This window comes from Capricornis sumatraensis, chromosome 9 (assembly GCF_032405125.1).
Source record: "Capricornis sumatraensis isolate serow.1 chromosome 9, serow.2, whole genome shotgun sequence".
NCBI classification, from domain to species: domain Eukaryota; kingdom Metazoa; phylum Chordata; class Mammalia; order Artiodactyla; family Bovidae; genus Capricornis; species Capricornis sumatraensis.
The window spans coordinates 3357449-3373440 of NC_091077.1; the positions used below are offsets into that span (position 1 = coordinate 3357449).

At 46.2% G+C, this 15992-nt stretch overlaps 1 protein-coding gene across 1 annotated transcript in view; it reads right to left on the minus strand.

Moving 5' to 3' along the window:
* MAML1 (mastermind like transcriptional coactivator 1) overlaps positions 1-15992 on the minus strand; it is a 60709-nt gene that overhangs the window by 8839 nt on the left and 35878 nt on the right. The window contains exon 2 of the mRNA XM_068980218.1: positions 266-1678. Coding sequence (XP_068836319.1) covers positions 266-1678 — 1413 coding nt within the window. The remainder of the gene's footprint in view (positions 1-265; positions 1679-15992) is intronic.

Below are 15992 nucleotides of genomic sequence, written 5' to 3' on the forward strand. Positions count from 1 at the left end.
AAACATGATCTTTACCTTCAAAACACGGCCACGAATGATTTAAGTTGTGTGGCATGAGAGAGACACCAGACCAAGTGCAAGGGTTCTATCCTATTCTACTGAGAATCAATCCTGGTTTGCTTGGTCGATTTTCATTCCCAAGGGAGTTGGAAGTCAAAAAGTAGCTGCTCACTTACTCCCTTTGTTCCCCAACTATCTGGGACCTGAAAATCCACTCAGTGGGTGGATGTGAATGCAGAGTATCGGAGCAAAGACCCGTGCTCACCTGGCTAGGTGCGACCAGTGATCGGAAGGGCATATTTCCTGGCTTTGGTTTTATCAGAAATAAGGAGCTCTGCTCACTGCTAAGATGAGGCAGCTGCTGGGGAAGATAAGCCATCAGGGCCGGCTTGCTCTGGCCAGCCCCAGGGCCGCCTTGTCCACAGTCTGCTTTGTAGTGAGAAAGGGGCTTGGTGTTGCCATAGTCCAGCACCGAGCCTTGGCTAGCCACGGGGTTCTGATTTAAGTTACTTTGCGGCTGGTGGCTCAGCAGGCTCACATGGCTGGGCTGGAGGTAGGGGCCTCCAGGTCGAGGGGAGCTCTTGTTGACACTGGGCATCATGAGCAGTTTGGAAGTGGTGAAGTCTGGCTTGTAACCAGGAGGGCTCGCCGGCTTTTCCACGGGGTAAGGGGCGTTTAAGGGACTGTGGGTGGGGCCTGTCTGCTGCCATGTGGACATCTGGCCTGGAGTGGGTGCTGGGGCAGCCTGCTGCGGGTTCTGGAGCATCTGCTCACGCTTCTGCTTGGCAGCGATCTGCTGGAGTTGGTGGGCAGAGGACAGCTCTGAGCCTCCGCCTGGGCCCTGGCTAGGCAGCACCACACTGGAGAGGGCTCTCTGTGCATTCTGGGCCTGGGCTGATGCCGGCATCAGGCTGGGACTGGGGGTGTCCACCCCAGGCTGACCAGCGGTGTGGAAGAGGGGCTGGGAGCCCCCGAGGCTGGGTGAATCTGTGGTCACAGGGCCAGATGAAGGCCCCATAAAGGTCTGTCCTGCAGACCCAGCCCTCACTTGTGGAGAGCCTAACTGTTCCTGTTCAAAGGCCGCTGGAGAGAATTCTGTCTTAATATTAATCTCCTGTGCCAAGGGGGTCTGTGTGGCAGAACCAGAAGACTCTGGGTCCTTCTTCTCTTCAAAGTCCTCATTGAACAGATCCTTCATGTCTTCATCAGGCACTGACCTGTTCAGCTCCTCAATGAGCTCCTTCCACTCCTGCTCATTGAGGTTGAGGTCAGGCATGAGGTTGCCTTGAGAGATGGAGCCTCCGGCCCCTGCGATCATGCAAGGCAGGTCATCCATGGGCTCCTGTTTCAGTTCTTTATTCAGGCTCAGGGGAAATGACTCACTAGTGTTGCTGCCTCCGTTCAGGTGGAGGCTAGAGTCTGCCAGACACTTCTTGCTGATGGAGTCCAGCCCCAGTGCGTGCTTCCCAGTGGCCTGCAGGGCTTCAGGGCCAGGCTTGTCGGGCTGGCCAAGCGGGGAAGCCGGGGGCAGGCCGTTGGAAGAGACGGTGGCTCCGAGAGAGGCCTCTCGGCGCGTCTTCTTGTGCCCAGGAAAGAAATCTCCGTAGCCATTCTGCTGATCACCATTTTGAGGGGAAGTGGCACTGTCGAGATTCCTCTTTACCGTATCATGGAGATGCTGAAAAACATAAAGAAGAGTGACTCACGCACACAACACCACGTATGTGACCCCTCTGCTCCTGAAGGTGACTGAGACCAGGGTCTGCACCCCTGGAGTGCTCTCCTGCCGATTCTGCTTGCCTAGTTTATACTCTCCACTTCCAGGAACACACACCCATTTCCCCTCCAGGGCTGTCTTCCCCTTCTCCTTTCCTGTGGCCTTGCCTGAATCAGGACTAGCTCAACTGTGGCTAAGCAACACAGCTGCAGTCCGTGAGTCAGTCCCTGGACATATGCAGCTCTTTTGGTGGGACACAAGTCTGATGCGGCCCAGAGTCAGCTAATCTGAGGGTGTGCCTGACAGTGGAGCCAGTGAGAAAGAGCCACGGAACATATATACATTCTTGAGAACACCATTTGAGTCCCCGGATCTAGGTTATGCCTGAGACCAGCCATCCCCCTGGACTTTTCACTTACAGGAACCAATGAGTTCCTCCTTACATTTAAGCTGGTTTAACTTGGATTTCTGCTGCTCGCAGCTGAAGGAGACCTGGCTGGCGTAGGTTGGGCCTTGTCGGGGGCTGATCACGCGCTCCAGGCTCCGTCTCAGAGCACAGCACTCCCATGCCCTCTCCATTCTTTCCAGGTGCCCTCTGGCTCCACCCCTTCTCTCCAGGCCTGACTGCATCCTCATACGCCTCACAGGTCCTCTGCCTTTTGTCCCACTCTCCTCCCCGCCAACCCTGAGCACCTTGCACCCCCTGAACCCAGTCACCAGCCCTCACAGACCCCACCGCTTCTGAATAGGACCGTTAATTCCAATACAGTCCTGTCTGCCTGGCATTGTTCCTTACTTCCATCTTCTCAACTGCATTTGTTCAACTAACCATGGAATTCCAGTTGAGCTGTTTCAAATCCTGAAAGATGATGCTGTGAAAGTGCTGCACTCAACATGCCAGCAAGTTTGGAAAACTCAGCAGTGGCCACAGGACTGAAAAGGTCAGTTTTCATTCCAGTCTCAAAGAAAGGCAATGCCAAAGAACACTCAAACTATCGCACAATTGCACTCATCTCACATGCTAGTAAAGTAATGCTCAAAATTCTCCAAGCCAGGCTTCAGCAATACGTGAACTGTGAACTCCCTGATGTTCAAGCTGGTTTTAGGAAAGGCAGAGGAACCAGAGATCAAATTGCCAACATCCGCTGGATCATCGAAAAAGCAAGAAAGTTCCAGAAAAACATCTATTTCTGCTTTATTGACTATGCCAAAGCCTTTGACTGTGTGGATCACAATAAACTGTGGAAAATTCTGAAAGAGATGGGAATACCAGACCACCTAACCTGCCTCCTGAGAAATCTGTATCCAGGTCAGGAAGCAACAGTTAGAACTGGATATGTAAGAATAGACTGGTTCCAAATAGGAAAATGAGTACGTCAAGGCTGTATATTGTCACCCTGCTTATTTACCTTATATGCAGAGTACATCATGAGAAACGCTGGACTGGAAGAAACACAAGCTGGAATCAAGACTGCCGGGAGAAATATCAATAACCTCTGATATGCAGATGACACCACCCTTATGGCAGAAAGTGAAGAGGAACTAAAAAGCCTCTTGATGAGAGTGAAAGAGGAGAGTGAAAAAGTTGACTTAAAGCTCAACATTCAGAAAACGAAGATCATGGCATCTGGTCCCATCACTTCATGGGAAATAGATGGGGAAACAGTGAAAACAGTGACAGACTTTATTTAGGGGGGCTCCAAAATCACTGCAGATGGTGATTGCAGCCATGAGATTAAAAGACGCTTACTCCTTGGAAGAAAAGTTATGACCAACCTAGATAGTATATTCAAAAGCAGAGACGTTACTTTGCCGACTAAGGTCCGTCTAGTTAAGGCTATGGTTTTTCCTGTGGTCATGTATGGATGTGAGAGTTGGACTGTGAAGAAAGCTGAGTGCCAAAGAATTGATGCTTTTGAACTGTGGTGGTGGATAAGACTCTTGAGAGCCCCTTGGACTGCAAGAAGATCCAACCAGTCCATTCTGAAGGAGATCAGTCCTGGGTGTTCTTTGGAAGGAATGATGCTAAAGCTGAAGCTCCAGTACTTTGGCCACCTCATGCGAAGAGTTGGCTCATTGGAAAAGACTCTGATGCTGGGAGGGATTGGGGGCAGGAGGAGAAGGGGACGACAGAGGATGAGATGGCTGAATGGCATCACTGACTCGACGGACGTGAGTCTGAGTGAGCTCCAGGAGTTGGTGATGGGCAGGGAGGCCTGGTGTGCTGCGATTCATGGGGTCGCGAACAGTCGGACATGACTGAGCGACTGAACTGAACTGAACTGGCCCTTATTAAGCGTCTACCATGTATCAGGGACAAGTGCTGTGGGTATATCAAGACAAAGGAGGCGGTCCCACGGGCTTCCAATCTTGTAGGACACGGCTACAGAGTAAGACAAGCACTCTATGCAAGCAGGAGAGCAGTGAGCACCCTGAGAGTTCACAAAGAGAGCGTGGCAGCGGAGGCGAGGAAGACAAGTGGTGTCCTCTCTCCCTGTCCCCCAGCCCTGCTTCCGGCTGCCAGCACTCAACTCCTCCACTGACAGAGGCGCCAACACGCACCCTCTAAGCATGGCTGCTCCTTGCCGATGCTTACTTCTGGTACGTCTTTTATCCTTTATCCCCCATTCTCAATTCCACACCCCCCCCCCCACTAGCCCTAAGCATCTACACGGTGCTATTTAAAGTTCCAAATAACAGCTTTCAACATTATCGTTAGGTAGGTTTCAGAGAGCAGCACAGGACACTCTGCACTGCTGTCTTCTGCTGCAGAGAAGGACACAGACCCACGACACCCACTCTATGGGGCTGAGTGCAGAAGCACCTGAGCCCCAGGTGGGAGCGGGGGGCAAGGGGACCAAGGGCAGCGGCTCTCCACAAGAAACCGCCTGTAGACACGCATGCGCAATGAGCAAGAAAATAAGGAGGGTAATTTTATCAATCTCTGAGTCTCAATGTTCCATTCCCTCTCCTTCAAGACTTTCTTATTTAACTGGTAAAGCTGACTGCACAGTGTTCTTTAAATTCTGCCCAAGTACTTCTTTAAATAGATATTTGGATACTTAAGTTAGCTCACAAAAAGTTAAAAATGCTGAATAAATGGTACTGTAGGTCAGAGGTATAAGCAAAACATGATCCTAGGACCCCACTCAAGAACACAGCCCCTATGTATAAAGGACACATATCTCAAGATGATGAATTTATGACAAATCCACAGCCAATATAATATGCAATGGTAAAAAGCTGAAAGCCTTCCCACTAATTCTGGAATAACACAAGGATTCTCACTCTCACCTCTTCTATTCAACACAGTCCTAGCCACAGAAATTAGGCAAGAAAAAGAAAATAAAAGGTATCCAGATTGGAAGAGAAAAGATACAATTATCATTATATGCAGATGGTAATACATACAGAGAACCCTAAACACTTCACACAAAGCCTACTAGAACTGAGAAACTGAGCAGGGTAGCAGGATGCAAGATTAAATACATAAAGCAATTGCATTTCTTTATACCAACAATGAAATATCAGAAAGGGAATGGAAAAACAAACACCTTTTAAAACGTGTGCTCAGTCACTCAGCTGTGCTGGACTCTTTGTGAGCCCCTGGACTGAAGCCCACCAGGCTCCTCTGTCCACGGAATGTGTCCCGGTAAGAATACTGGAGTGGGTTGCCATTTCCTTCTCCAGGGGATCTTCTCGACTCATGGATCAAACCCAAGTCTCCTGAGTCTCCTGCAAGTGGATTCTTTAAGCTACCTGGGAAGCCCCAAAAAGTCATAACAGAAAAGGAATGTTTAACAAACAAACAAAGAAACACTTTTAAAAAGATAAACCCCAAAATAAAACACTTAGGAATAACCCTGACCAAGGAGGTGAAAGACTTACATTGCTGGAAACTATAAAACATTAAAAAAGGAAACTGAAGATGACTGAAAGAAATGCAAAGCGATCCCATGCCCTTGGACTGGAAGAATTAACACAGTTCAAATGGCCACATGACCGAAAGCAAGCTACAGATTTAATGCAATCCCTGTCAAATTACCCATGACATTTCTCAAAGAACTAGAACAAATAACCCTAAAATTCATATGGAACCACAAAAGACCCAGAATTGTCAAAGCAGTCCTGAGGAAAAACAGTAAAGCTGGAAGCATAACCCTTCCAGATTCCAGATGATGCTACAAAGCTACAGTCATCAAAACAGTGTGATACTGGCACAGCAGCAGACGCGGGTCAGTGAAACAGAACCAAAGACCAAAAGTCAAACCACGCACCTACGATCAGCTGGCCTTCGACAAAGGAAGCAAGGCAACACAAGGGGAAAAAGACAGTGTCTTTTTACACAGCAAAGGGAACCATCGACAAAATGAAAAGACAGTCTGCAGAATGGGAGAAAATATTTGCAAATGATGCCACTCTCAAGGACTTAATTTCAAAAACAGACAAACAGCTCATACAACTCAACAACAAAAAAAAACGAAACAGCGCAGTCAAAAAATGGGCAGACCTATAAATATTTCTCCAAAACAGACCTACAGATGGCCAACAGGCACATGAGAAGATGCTCAACGTGGCTAATTATGAGAGAAATGCAATCAAAACTACAGTGAGGTAGCACCGCACAATGATCAAAATGGCCATCTTTTAAAAGTCTACAAATAAATGCTGCTGTTGTCCTGCACTGCTGGTGGGAATGTAAGCTGGTGCAGCAACCGCGGAGAACAGTACGGAGCTTCCTCGAAAGATTAGAGACAGAGTGACCATACGACCCAGCAGCCGCACTCCTGGCCATCTATTCAGACAGAACCGCAGTTCAAAAAGGTGCAGGCACCACTATGTTCACAGCGGCGCGTTCACAAGAGCCAAGTCCTGGAGACGACGTCAATGTCCGTCGGCAGTGAATGGACAGAGATGATGTGGTGCGCATGTGCAGTGGGGCACTGCTCAGCCCGAGAAGAAGGAAACAACGCCATCTGCAGCAACACGGCTGAGACCATACTAAACAAAGGAAGTCAGAAAGAGAAAGACAAACACCACGTGCTGTCACTTACATGCGGGACCGAAAGACCCCCTGGAGAAGAAGGCAATGGCAGCCCACTCCAGTGATCTTGCCTGGGAAACCCCAGGGACAGAGGAGCCTGGCAGGCTACAGTCCACGCAGTTGCAAAGAGCTGGACGCGACTGAGCGACTGAACAGCAGCAGGAAAAAACGGCAGAGATGCGCGTGTCTGTGAAACAGAAACAGAATCGCTGACTGGGAACAGACTGATGGCTGCTAAGAGGGAAGAGGACTGACACGGGAGGCTGGGGTTAGCACGTGAGTCTTTATATACAGAATGCACAGACAAGGTCCTCCTGTACACAACGGAGAGCTACATTTAATATCCTATGATAAACCATAACAGAAAAGAATGCAGAAAAGAAGGGTGCACATACATACATGAAGAGAACGGAATCACTCTGATGTATAGCAGCAATTAACACAGCACTGGAAATCAACTACACTTCAATTATCAAAAAAGTACTAAGACAGCCCCTGCAACACAAGGACATGTGCTTTATTTTCCTGCAGGTTTTTCTGCTTCTTGCTGCCACCTAGGGGTATGAGGGGGAAAAAGGAACCATGATCCTAAAATGGACCCTTCATAAGAGCCATTGTTTTAAAAGTTTCCTTTGGGGAAAGTAAAATTTATACCCATTTAGTTAGTCAGAAGGAAATAAAAATGAATTGCTAATATTGAGGGTTTTTTTAAAGTTTATTTTTTACTGAAGATTAATTGTTTTACAGAATTTTGCTGTTGTCAGTCAAAACTCAACCAGAATCAGCCAAAGACATACATATATCCCCTCCCTTTTGAACTTCTCTCCCATCTCCCTCCCCACCCCACCCCTCTAGGTTGATACAGAGCCTCTGTTTGAGTTTCTTCGTTCAGTTCAGTTGCTCAGTTGTGTCTGACTCTTTGCGACCCCATAAACCACAGCAAGCCAGGCCTTCTTGTCCATCACCAACTCCCGGAGTTCACTCAAACTCATGTCTTCATTGGGTCAGTGATGCCCTCCAACCATCTCATCCTCTGTTGTCCCCTTCTCCTCCCGCCCTCAATCTTTCCCAGTGTCAGTGTCTTTTCTAATGAGTCAGTTCGTTGCATCAGGTGACCCAAGTATTGGAGTTTCAGCTTCAGTATCAGTCCTTCCAATGAACACCCAGGACTGATCTTCTTTAGGATGGACTGGCTGGATCTCCTTGCAGTCCAAGGGACTCTCAAGAGTCTTCTCCAACACCACAGTTCAAAAGCATCAATTCTTCGGCGCTCAGCTTTCTTCACAGTCCAACTCTCACATCCATACATGACAACTGGAAAAATCATAGCTTTGACTAGACGGACATTTGTTGGCAAAGTAATGTCTGCTTTTTAATATGCTATCTAGGTTGGTCACAACTTTTCTTCCAAGGAGCAAGTGCCTTTTAATTTCATGGCTGCAGTCACCATCTGCAGTGATTTTGGAGCCCCCAAAAATAAAGTCTGACACTGTTTCCACTGTTTCCCCATCTATTCCCCATGAAGTGATGGGACCGGATGCCATGATCTTCGTTTTCTGAATGTTGAGCTTTAAGCCAACTTTTTCACTCTACTCTTTTACTTTCATCAAGAGGCTCTTTAGCTCCTCTTCACTTTCTGCCATAAGGGTGGTGTCATCTGCATATCTGAGGTTACTGATATTTCTCCTGGCAATCTTAATTCCAGCTTGTGTTTCTTCCAGTCCAGCATTTCTCATGACGTACTCTGCATAGAAGTTAAATAAGCAGGGTGACAATATACAGCCTTGACGTACTCTTTTCCCTATTTGGAACGAGTCTTGTTTAACATCCAGTTCTAACTTGCTTCCTGACCTGCATACAGATTTTTCAGGAGGCAGGTCAGGTGGTCTAGTATTCCCATCTCTTTCAGAATTTCCACAGTTTATTGTGATCCACACAGTCAAAGGCTTTGGCATAGTCAATAAAGCAGATGTTTTTCTGGAACTCTCTTGCTTTTTCAATGTTCTAACAGATGTTGACAATTTGTTCCCTGGTTCCTCTGCCTTCTGTAAATCCAGCTTGAATATCTGAAAGTTCGTGGTTCACGTATTGCTGAAGGCTGGCTTGGAGAATTCTGAGCATTACTTTACTAGCATGTGAGATGAGTGCAATTGTGTGGTAGTTTGAACATTCTTTGGCATTGCCTTTCTTTGAGACTGGAATGAAAACTGACCTTTTCCAGTCCTATGGCCACTGCTGAGTTTTCCAAATTTGCTGCCATATTGAGTGCAGCACTTTCACAGCATCATCTTTTAGGATTTGAAATAACTCAACTGGAATTCCATCACCTCCACTAGCTTTGTTCATAGTGATACTTCCTAAGGTCCACTTAACTTCACATTCCAGGACGTCTGGCGCTAGGTGAAGGATCACACCACCATGAGTTTCTTAGCCCATACAGCAAATTCCCGTTGGCTATCTATTTCGCATATGGTAACGTAACTTTTTATGTTACTCTTTCCATACATCTCACCTCTCCTCCCCTCTCCCCAAGTCCATAAGTCTGTTTTCTATGTCTGTTTCTCCACTGTTGCCCTGTAAGTTAATTCTTCAGTACCATTTTTCTAGATTTCGTATATATGCATTAGAATACGATATTAATCTTTCTCTTTCTAACTTACTTCACTCTGTGTAACAGGTTCTAGGTTCATCCACCTCATCAGAACTGACTCAAAGGCATTCCTTTTTATGACCGAGTAATATTGTGTATACATTGTGAATACGTACCACAACTTCTTCATCCATTCATCTGTTGACGGGCATCTAGTTTGCTTCCATGTTCTAGCTACTGTAAATAGAGTTTTAATGAACAACGGGACACATGTGTCTTTTTCAACCCTGGTTTCCTCAGGGTATCTGCCTAGGAGTGGGACTGCTGAGTCATATGGTGATTTTATTCCTAGTTTTTAAAGGAATCTCCACACCGTCTTCCATAGTGGCTCTATCGATTTACATTTCCACCAGGGATTTTTAATTTTATTACATTCTTTCTGAAAAATCATGTGTTCCTCAGTGTTTGGGCTGTCTGTAAACCTGGGAGCTAAGCCGAGTTTTCTTTTTCCTAAGTGGGGATGATGGACACCTAAAAGGTCAACGCACTTGATGAGTCAGCTGGTTGTCTCAGATTAGGAAAAGAACCCTTCTTTGCCCTAACAGTTATAAAAGCTACCACTCCTCTTTTAATAGCCACATGCAAACAATTGCAAACAAGTTGCAAACAACTTAATTTTGCAATACCAACTGCTTTTACCCAAAGGAAACCTAAGGTCATTTTCTCAACTGCTCACAAAATGTAGCTGGAGTGCTGCAGGCAGGTTTGGGAAGTGTGGAATGTGGTGGCTCTGGCAGACCTTTAAGTCTTGAGCATTTGCAAGAGTGCAGGGCATTGCAGAGGAAAGCAACGAGATGGGGAAATGGTCTGAAGAGATTTTACATTATTTAAGAGCAACCACGGTAAGAGCTATAAAGCATATGAAACTGGCTTGCCCTCAGCTGTCTGGTGCTCCTGGGCAGTCCGCTCAGAGGGTCCTAGTCTAACTACCAGATGGTCTCCCATGTGCAGGGCCTCTGGGGGGTTCAGTTCTGGCATAATGTGATCTGGTGCTCACTTCCTTCATGTAGAGGTTTTGCTGAATCTGCATGTTTTGACGGTAAACTGGAGGCCCTGCAAAGCTCACCCAGTCAGTCATGACCCCTCCCCTGGCCTGTGCCACCCATCGTCTTCTGTTTGGGAGAGGGGCCCCCAGACCATCAACGCTGAGTCAAGCTGGAGCAGCTACACCTTATGAACAACACATCAGTGTCCTGTGTCCCCCCACTAGCCTTACAGGAGAGTCCCTCACCTCGTCCTTGCTTCCTCCCTCTTCTAACACCTACCAATGGAACCTCAGCTGCTCTGTGGTACAACTCCTCCACGTGAGAGTTCCGCTCTGAGTTAACCAGCAGCTGTGGCTGTTAAGACGGAAAGTGGCTCTTATCAATGTTCCGTAGGCACTGCCAGTCACCCGGGGCAGCCACCAGCGCTTCCTGCTTCTTCTCACTGGACATTAGCTTTCCTCCCCCTCCCTCTTCTGGCACCCTTTTATCAGCCAAACACCACCACCTCCACCCCTGAGAGCCAGACAGCGTTTTGGTTCACCACCTGGGAAGTGACTCAGTGTTGGATGGGAGGACTTGGGAGGACTGCTTTCTCAGAGACTGGCGATGATCTTCATGCTATTATACAGAGTCTAACACTGTGTCTTTTCCTTCCCTGCCCTCTTGCTCTTCTATCATCTGCCACGTAACGATTCCCTTCATTCACTCATTCATTTGGTTGCACTGAGAACTATGTGGGATCTTAGTTCCCTGAACAGGGATGGAACCCACATCCCCTGCAATGGAAGGCAGAGTCTTAAACCACTGGACCACCGACGAAGTCCCTATACCCTCCATCTGTTTGGGGAAACACACTGACTGAAACTGCCCACCCTGGCCAGGCAGCAAAGGAACTGTTTGCACGAGTTATTTCACAACAGGTCTTAGGAAGGAACACGAAACTAACCAGCCACCACCAACCAGAAGACTTCGGGAAAGGCCAAAAGGAAATGCCACTGGTCCTACCACCTCCCAGAATCCTTCCTGCTGGCTTCTGTCTTGGCTGACCAATGCATGCACCACCAGGAAGGACCTCGAGTCAAGAGAGGTTGGCCAAAGAAATCCCATCACCATCAAACCTGAGACTGCGAGCCATGTTGCAGAACAGTTCCCCTGGATTCCCTTACGCTTCTGCTCTCGGCTCGGGAGCCCCTTGCAGTGAAGTCTCTTGCTTTGTCAGCTCGTACGTCTCTTTGGACAATTCATTTCTGAGCGTTAGACAAAAGCCCACTCTTGGACCCTGGAAGGGGCTCCCTTCCTGCAATGAAGGGTGACTCTGGTGGACTGTCCTTTGCTGTGACTGACAGCCCACCATCCAGCGCACTGAGGGGCCAACCCGCTTCCTCACCGGTGGACCAGACCCAGCGGTCGCAGCTCGGACCCTTCTGTCTCTGGTCTTCTCCCGACGTGGACAACTGGCCAGAGTGCCCTGACCCGGGAGGCAACAAGAGACTTCACTGAGCTCTTTCCCCTTCCCTCTCTCTTTCCGCTCCTTAACCCTTCCTATCCTACCCTTTTTTTTAAGTCCCCCAGTCCTGGACGCAGGAGTCTGGTCAAAGGGCCTTAGTCTGAGCTGAGGGTTGGAGCTTGATCGTCTCTGGTTGGCAGAGAGAGAACTGGAATTCTGGCTCTGTTCTGGTCTGGTTTCTGGCAGGGCCGAGTTCCAGTCCTCCCTTCCCTGGAAGCTCAGGGTGCAGTCCGTGATGCCTGGGTGTCTGCAGGCAGCAAGAGGCATCTGTAAGCCCATCCCTTCAGTCCCCCTTCCCCCGCCTCCTTCCCGTTCTTCTTTCAACCTGGCCTCCTTTCCTCCCTTTGACTCTTTGAAGACCTGAGGTACTTCCATTTACTCTGTTCATACTTGTCTCTATCGGAGGTTTTCTGAGAGACTGTAATCTTGTATTTAAGGGACTGTCTGACTAGGACTACCGGGCCTGTGTGTGTTTTATACTTTGTGTTCTGGGTTGTGATTTGTGAGAGCCATTTTGTTTAGACCCCAGAGAAAGTTGGTTTAGGTAAAAGTGTGAAAAACTGGTTCCAAAGCTGGTTTGTTTTACATAAACAGTAAGAGCAAGGCTGGTAAAAAGACCTTTCAGAATTCTGACCCTGAGGGGAACGGGTTCTAGTAGAGCTTGCCTGCCTCGCCCTGTGCCCTGAAACCAGGCTCTCAGGAGCGCTGGACCTAGGTGATCTCTCACTCCCGAGACTGCGGGGGAGACAGGAGAAGCCTTAAAAAGTCTATTCATCCCAACTGTCACTTATAAACTAGTGAATCTGATGTATCAACATCTGATTCATAACTAAGCTTAGAAAATGAAGTTAGATTTCACGTTGTGTCTGTCTACATATGTGCACGTCTCTGTATGTGTCTTTGGTTAATATTGTTGAGATTAATTTGTAAATGAGCTCTGCCTAATTGGTTTAAGGAAAAGTAAGCACTTACAAATCAAACAATTCTAAATTAAGCTAAATAAATTTCAGGTCCTTGTGAACTGGGAAATAGCCAGTATTAAATTAATACCTGGTAATACAGACGTGTCTTTAGAACCATCAGAAAGTAAAACATTTCTGTTGTAACTAGCTTTACTAGAGGGCAAATACGATCGCATTCTATCTCTAAAAATTTGTTGGCAACAAAAGGAACTTAATGTGGAAAAACTTCTAAGAAAAATAAATGTGTTTTCAGTAAAAGAAGGTGTGAGAAATGAATAAGTACTGAAATGAGTAAGTTATGCATGATCAGGATTTTCTAAAATTGGATTACAATTAGTCGGGTAAATGATTTTCTTAGGAATGACACCGTCATAGAACCAACTCGGTCCAAGACGGCAGAGTCAACTTTCACTAGACCTTGAGCCTCAGTGTACATCCATTGTGACAGATGAGTGACAAGCTAAGTGACACACCCACCAGCACTGGCTAAATCTGAGTGTTCTAAACTCTCTTGATTTTTTTTGACAAAACATCCTAAATCAAATTCTATTGAAGTTCTTTTGACCTTTGTTACCTTTAAGATGCTTCAAACGGGCCCTGAAACATCCCAAAGAGAGACATTAAACTAAATATGTTCATTTGGTTGGTTACATTATATGGAAATATTATCACATGAGTAATAAATGCTCTCAGGTTATACTGTATGGTATTACTAATACAGATATTCTAGAGGTTATATGGAGCTCTTAAAAATCTGATATATCCTGGTAAAGTGTTATCAGTCATAATTCTTGCAGCACTATCTCCAACCCAGATGAAAGGACCCTTGTCAGGGCCCCTGCAACGGACTGGTCTATAGTGAAGATGGCTGACCTCAAAATCATCTTAAAATGACTCTCAAAGGCAAAACTATACTCACACCAGGACGAGAAGACAACGACATCAGAGAGAAACAGTTTGCCCAAGGTCCTCGCTGTGACTCGTACGGTCTGTTTTCCTGATGTCTTGGACTTCTGTGTGTGAATCGATTTTTTTTTTCTATTGTAGGAATGATCCAATGCTACTTTTAGAAATCAATCCAATTGCTGGGTTTATGGCCAATTACCTGTATCTAGTAGTTCTGGGTTACCCTGGTGGATCTCTCCCCTCCAAGCCTCTAACTGGATGACCTTTAGGAAAGTTCAGCTCTGTTCTGTCTGCTCCTAACATTACTAGATGGGATCCCCTCACCTGGCCAATTAACAACGCCTGCTCTGATCCTGGCCATAAATATGAGTTTTCTTTCTATTACTCAAGCTTAGTAAGTTTCAGCCAAGGAATAAAATTTCCCACAATTATGGGATGGATTTATGAAGATAACACCAGGCTATGGTAATTTAAGTTTAAAGTCTCCTATATGTTGGGAGCAATTAAATCGTACTAAGGAATCAGTATAGTAACACTAGGAAACTGGGCTATGTGACTTATAGACAGTGAAGTGAAAGGAAAAGGAGAAAAGGAAAGATATACCCATTTGAATGCAGAGTTCCAAAAAATAGCAAGGAGAGATAAGAAAGCCTTCCTCAGTGATCAATGGAAAGAAACAGAAGAAAACAATAGAATGGGAAAGACTAGAGATCTCTTCAAGAAAATTAGAGATACCAAGGGAACACTTCATACAAAATGGGAACAATAAAGGACAGAAATGTTATGGACCTAACAGAAGTAGAAGAGATTAAAAAGAGGTGGCAAGAATACACATAAGAACTGTACAAAAAAGATCATCATGACCCAGATAACCATGATGGTGTGATCACTCATCTAGAGCCAGACATCCTGGAATGTGAAGTCAAGTGGGCCTTAGAAAGCATCACTACGAATAAAGTTAGTGGAGGGGATAGAACTCCAGCTGAGCTATTTCAAATCCTGAAAGACGATGCTGTGAAAGTGCTGCACTCAACATATCAGCAAATTTGGAAAACTCAGCAGTGGCCACAGGACTAGAAAAGGTCAGAAGGTCAGTTTTCATTCCAATCCCAAAGAAGGGCAATGCCAAAGAACGTTCAAACTACTGCACAACTGCACTCATCTCACACGTTAGCTAAGTAATGCTCAGAATTCTCCAAGCCAGGCTTCAACAGTGCATGAATCGGGAACTTCTAGATGTTCAAGCTGGATTTACAGAAAGCAGAGGAACCAGAGATCAAAGTGCCAACATCCACAGATCATCAAAAAAACAAGAGTTCTAGAAAAACACCTACTTCTGCTTTATTGACTGTGCCAAAGCCTTTGTGTGGATCACAACAAACTGTGGGAAATTTTTAAAGAGATGGGAATATTAGGCCATCTCACTTGCCTCCTGAGAAATCTGTATGCAGGTCAAGAGGTAACAGTTTGAACCGGACATGGAACAACAGACTGGTTCCAAACAGGGAAAGGAGTATGTCAAGGGTGTATACTGTCACCCTGCTTATTTAACTTATATGCAGAGTACATCATGAGAAACGCTGGACTGGAAGAAACACAAGCTGGAATCAAGATTGCTGGGAGAAATATCAATAACCTCAGATACACAGATAACCCCACCCTTAAGGCAGAAAGCGAAGAAGAACTAAAGAGCCTCATGATAAAAGTGAAAGAGAAGTATGAAAAAGTTGGCTTAAAACTCAACATTCAAAAAACAAAGATCATGGCATCTGGTCCCATCACTTCATGGCAAATAGATGGGGAAACAGTGGAAACAGTGACAGACTTTATTTTCGGGGACTCCAAAATCACAGCAGATGGTGACTGCAGCCATGAAGTTAAAAGATACTTGCTCCTTCAAAGAAAAGCTATGACCAACCTAGACAGCATATTAAAAAGCAGAGATATTACTTTGCGAACAAAGGTCCATCTAGTCAAAGCTACGGTTTTTCCAGTAGTCATGTATGGATGTGAGAGTTGGACTATAAGAAAAGCTGAGTGCTGAAGAATTGATGCTTTTGAAGTGTGGTTTGGAGAAGACTCCTGAGAGTCCCTTGGACTGCAAGAAGATCCAACTAGTCAATCGTAAAGGAGATCAGTCCTGAATGTTCATTGGAAGGACTGATGCTGAAGCTGAAGCTCCAATACTTTGGCCACCTGATGTGAAGAACTGACTCACTG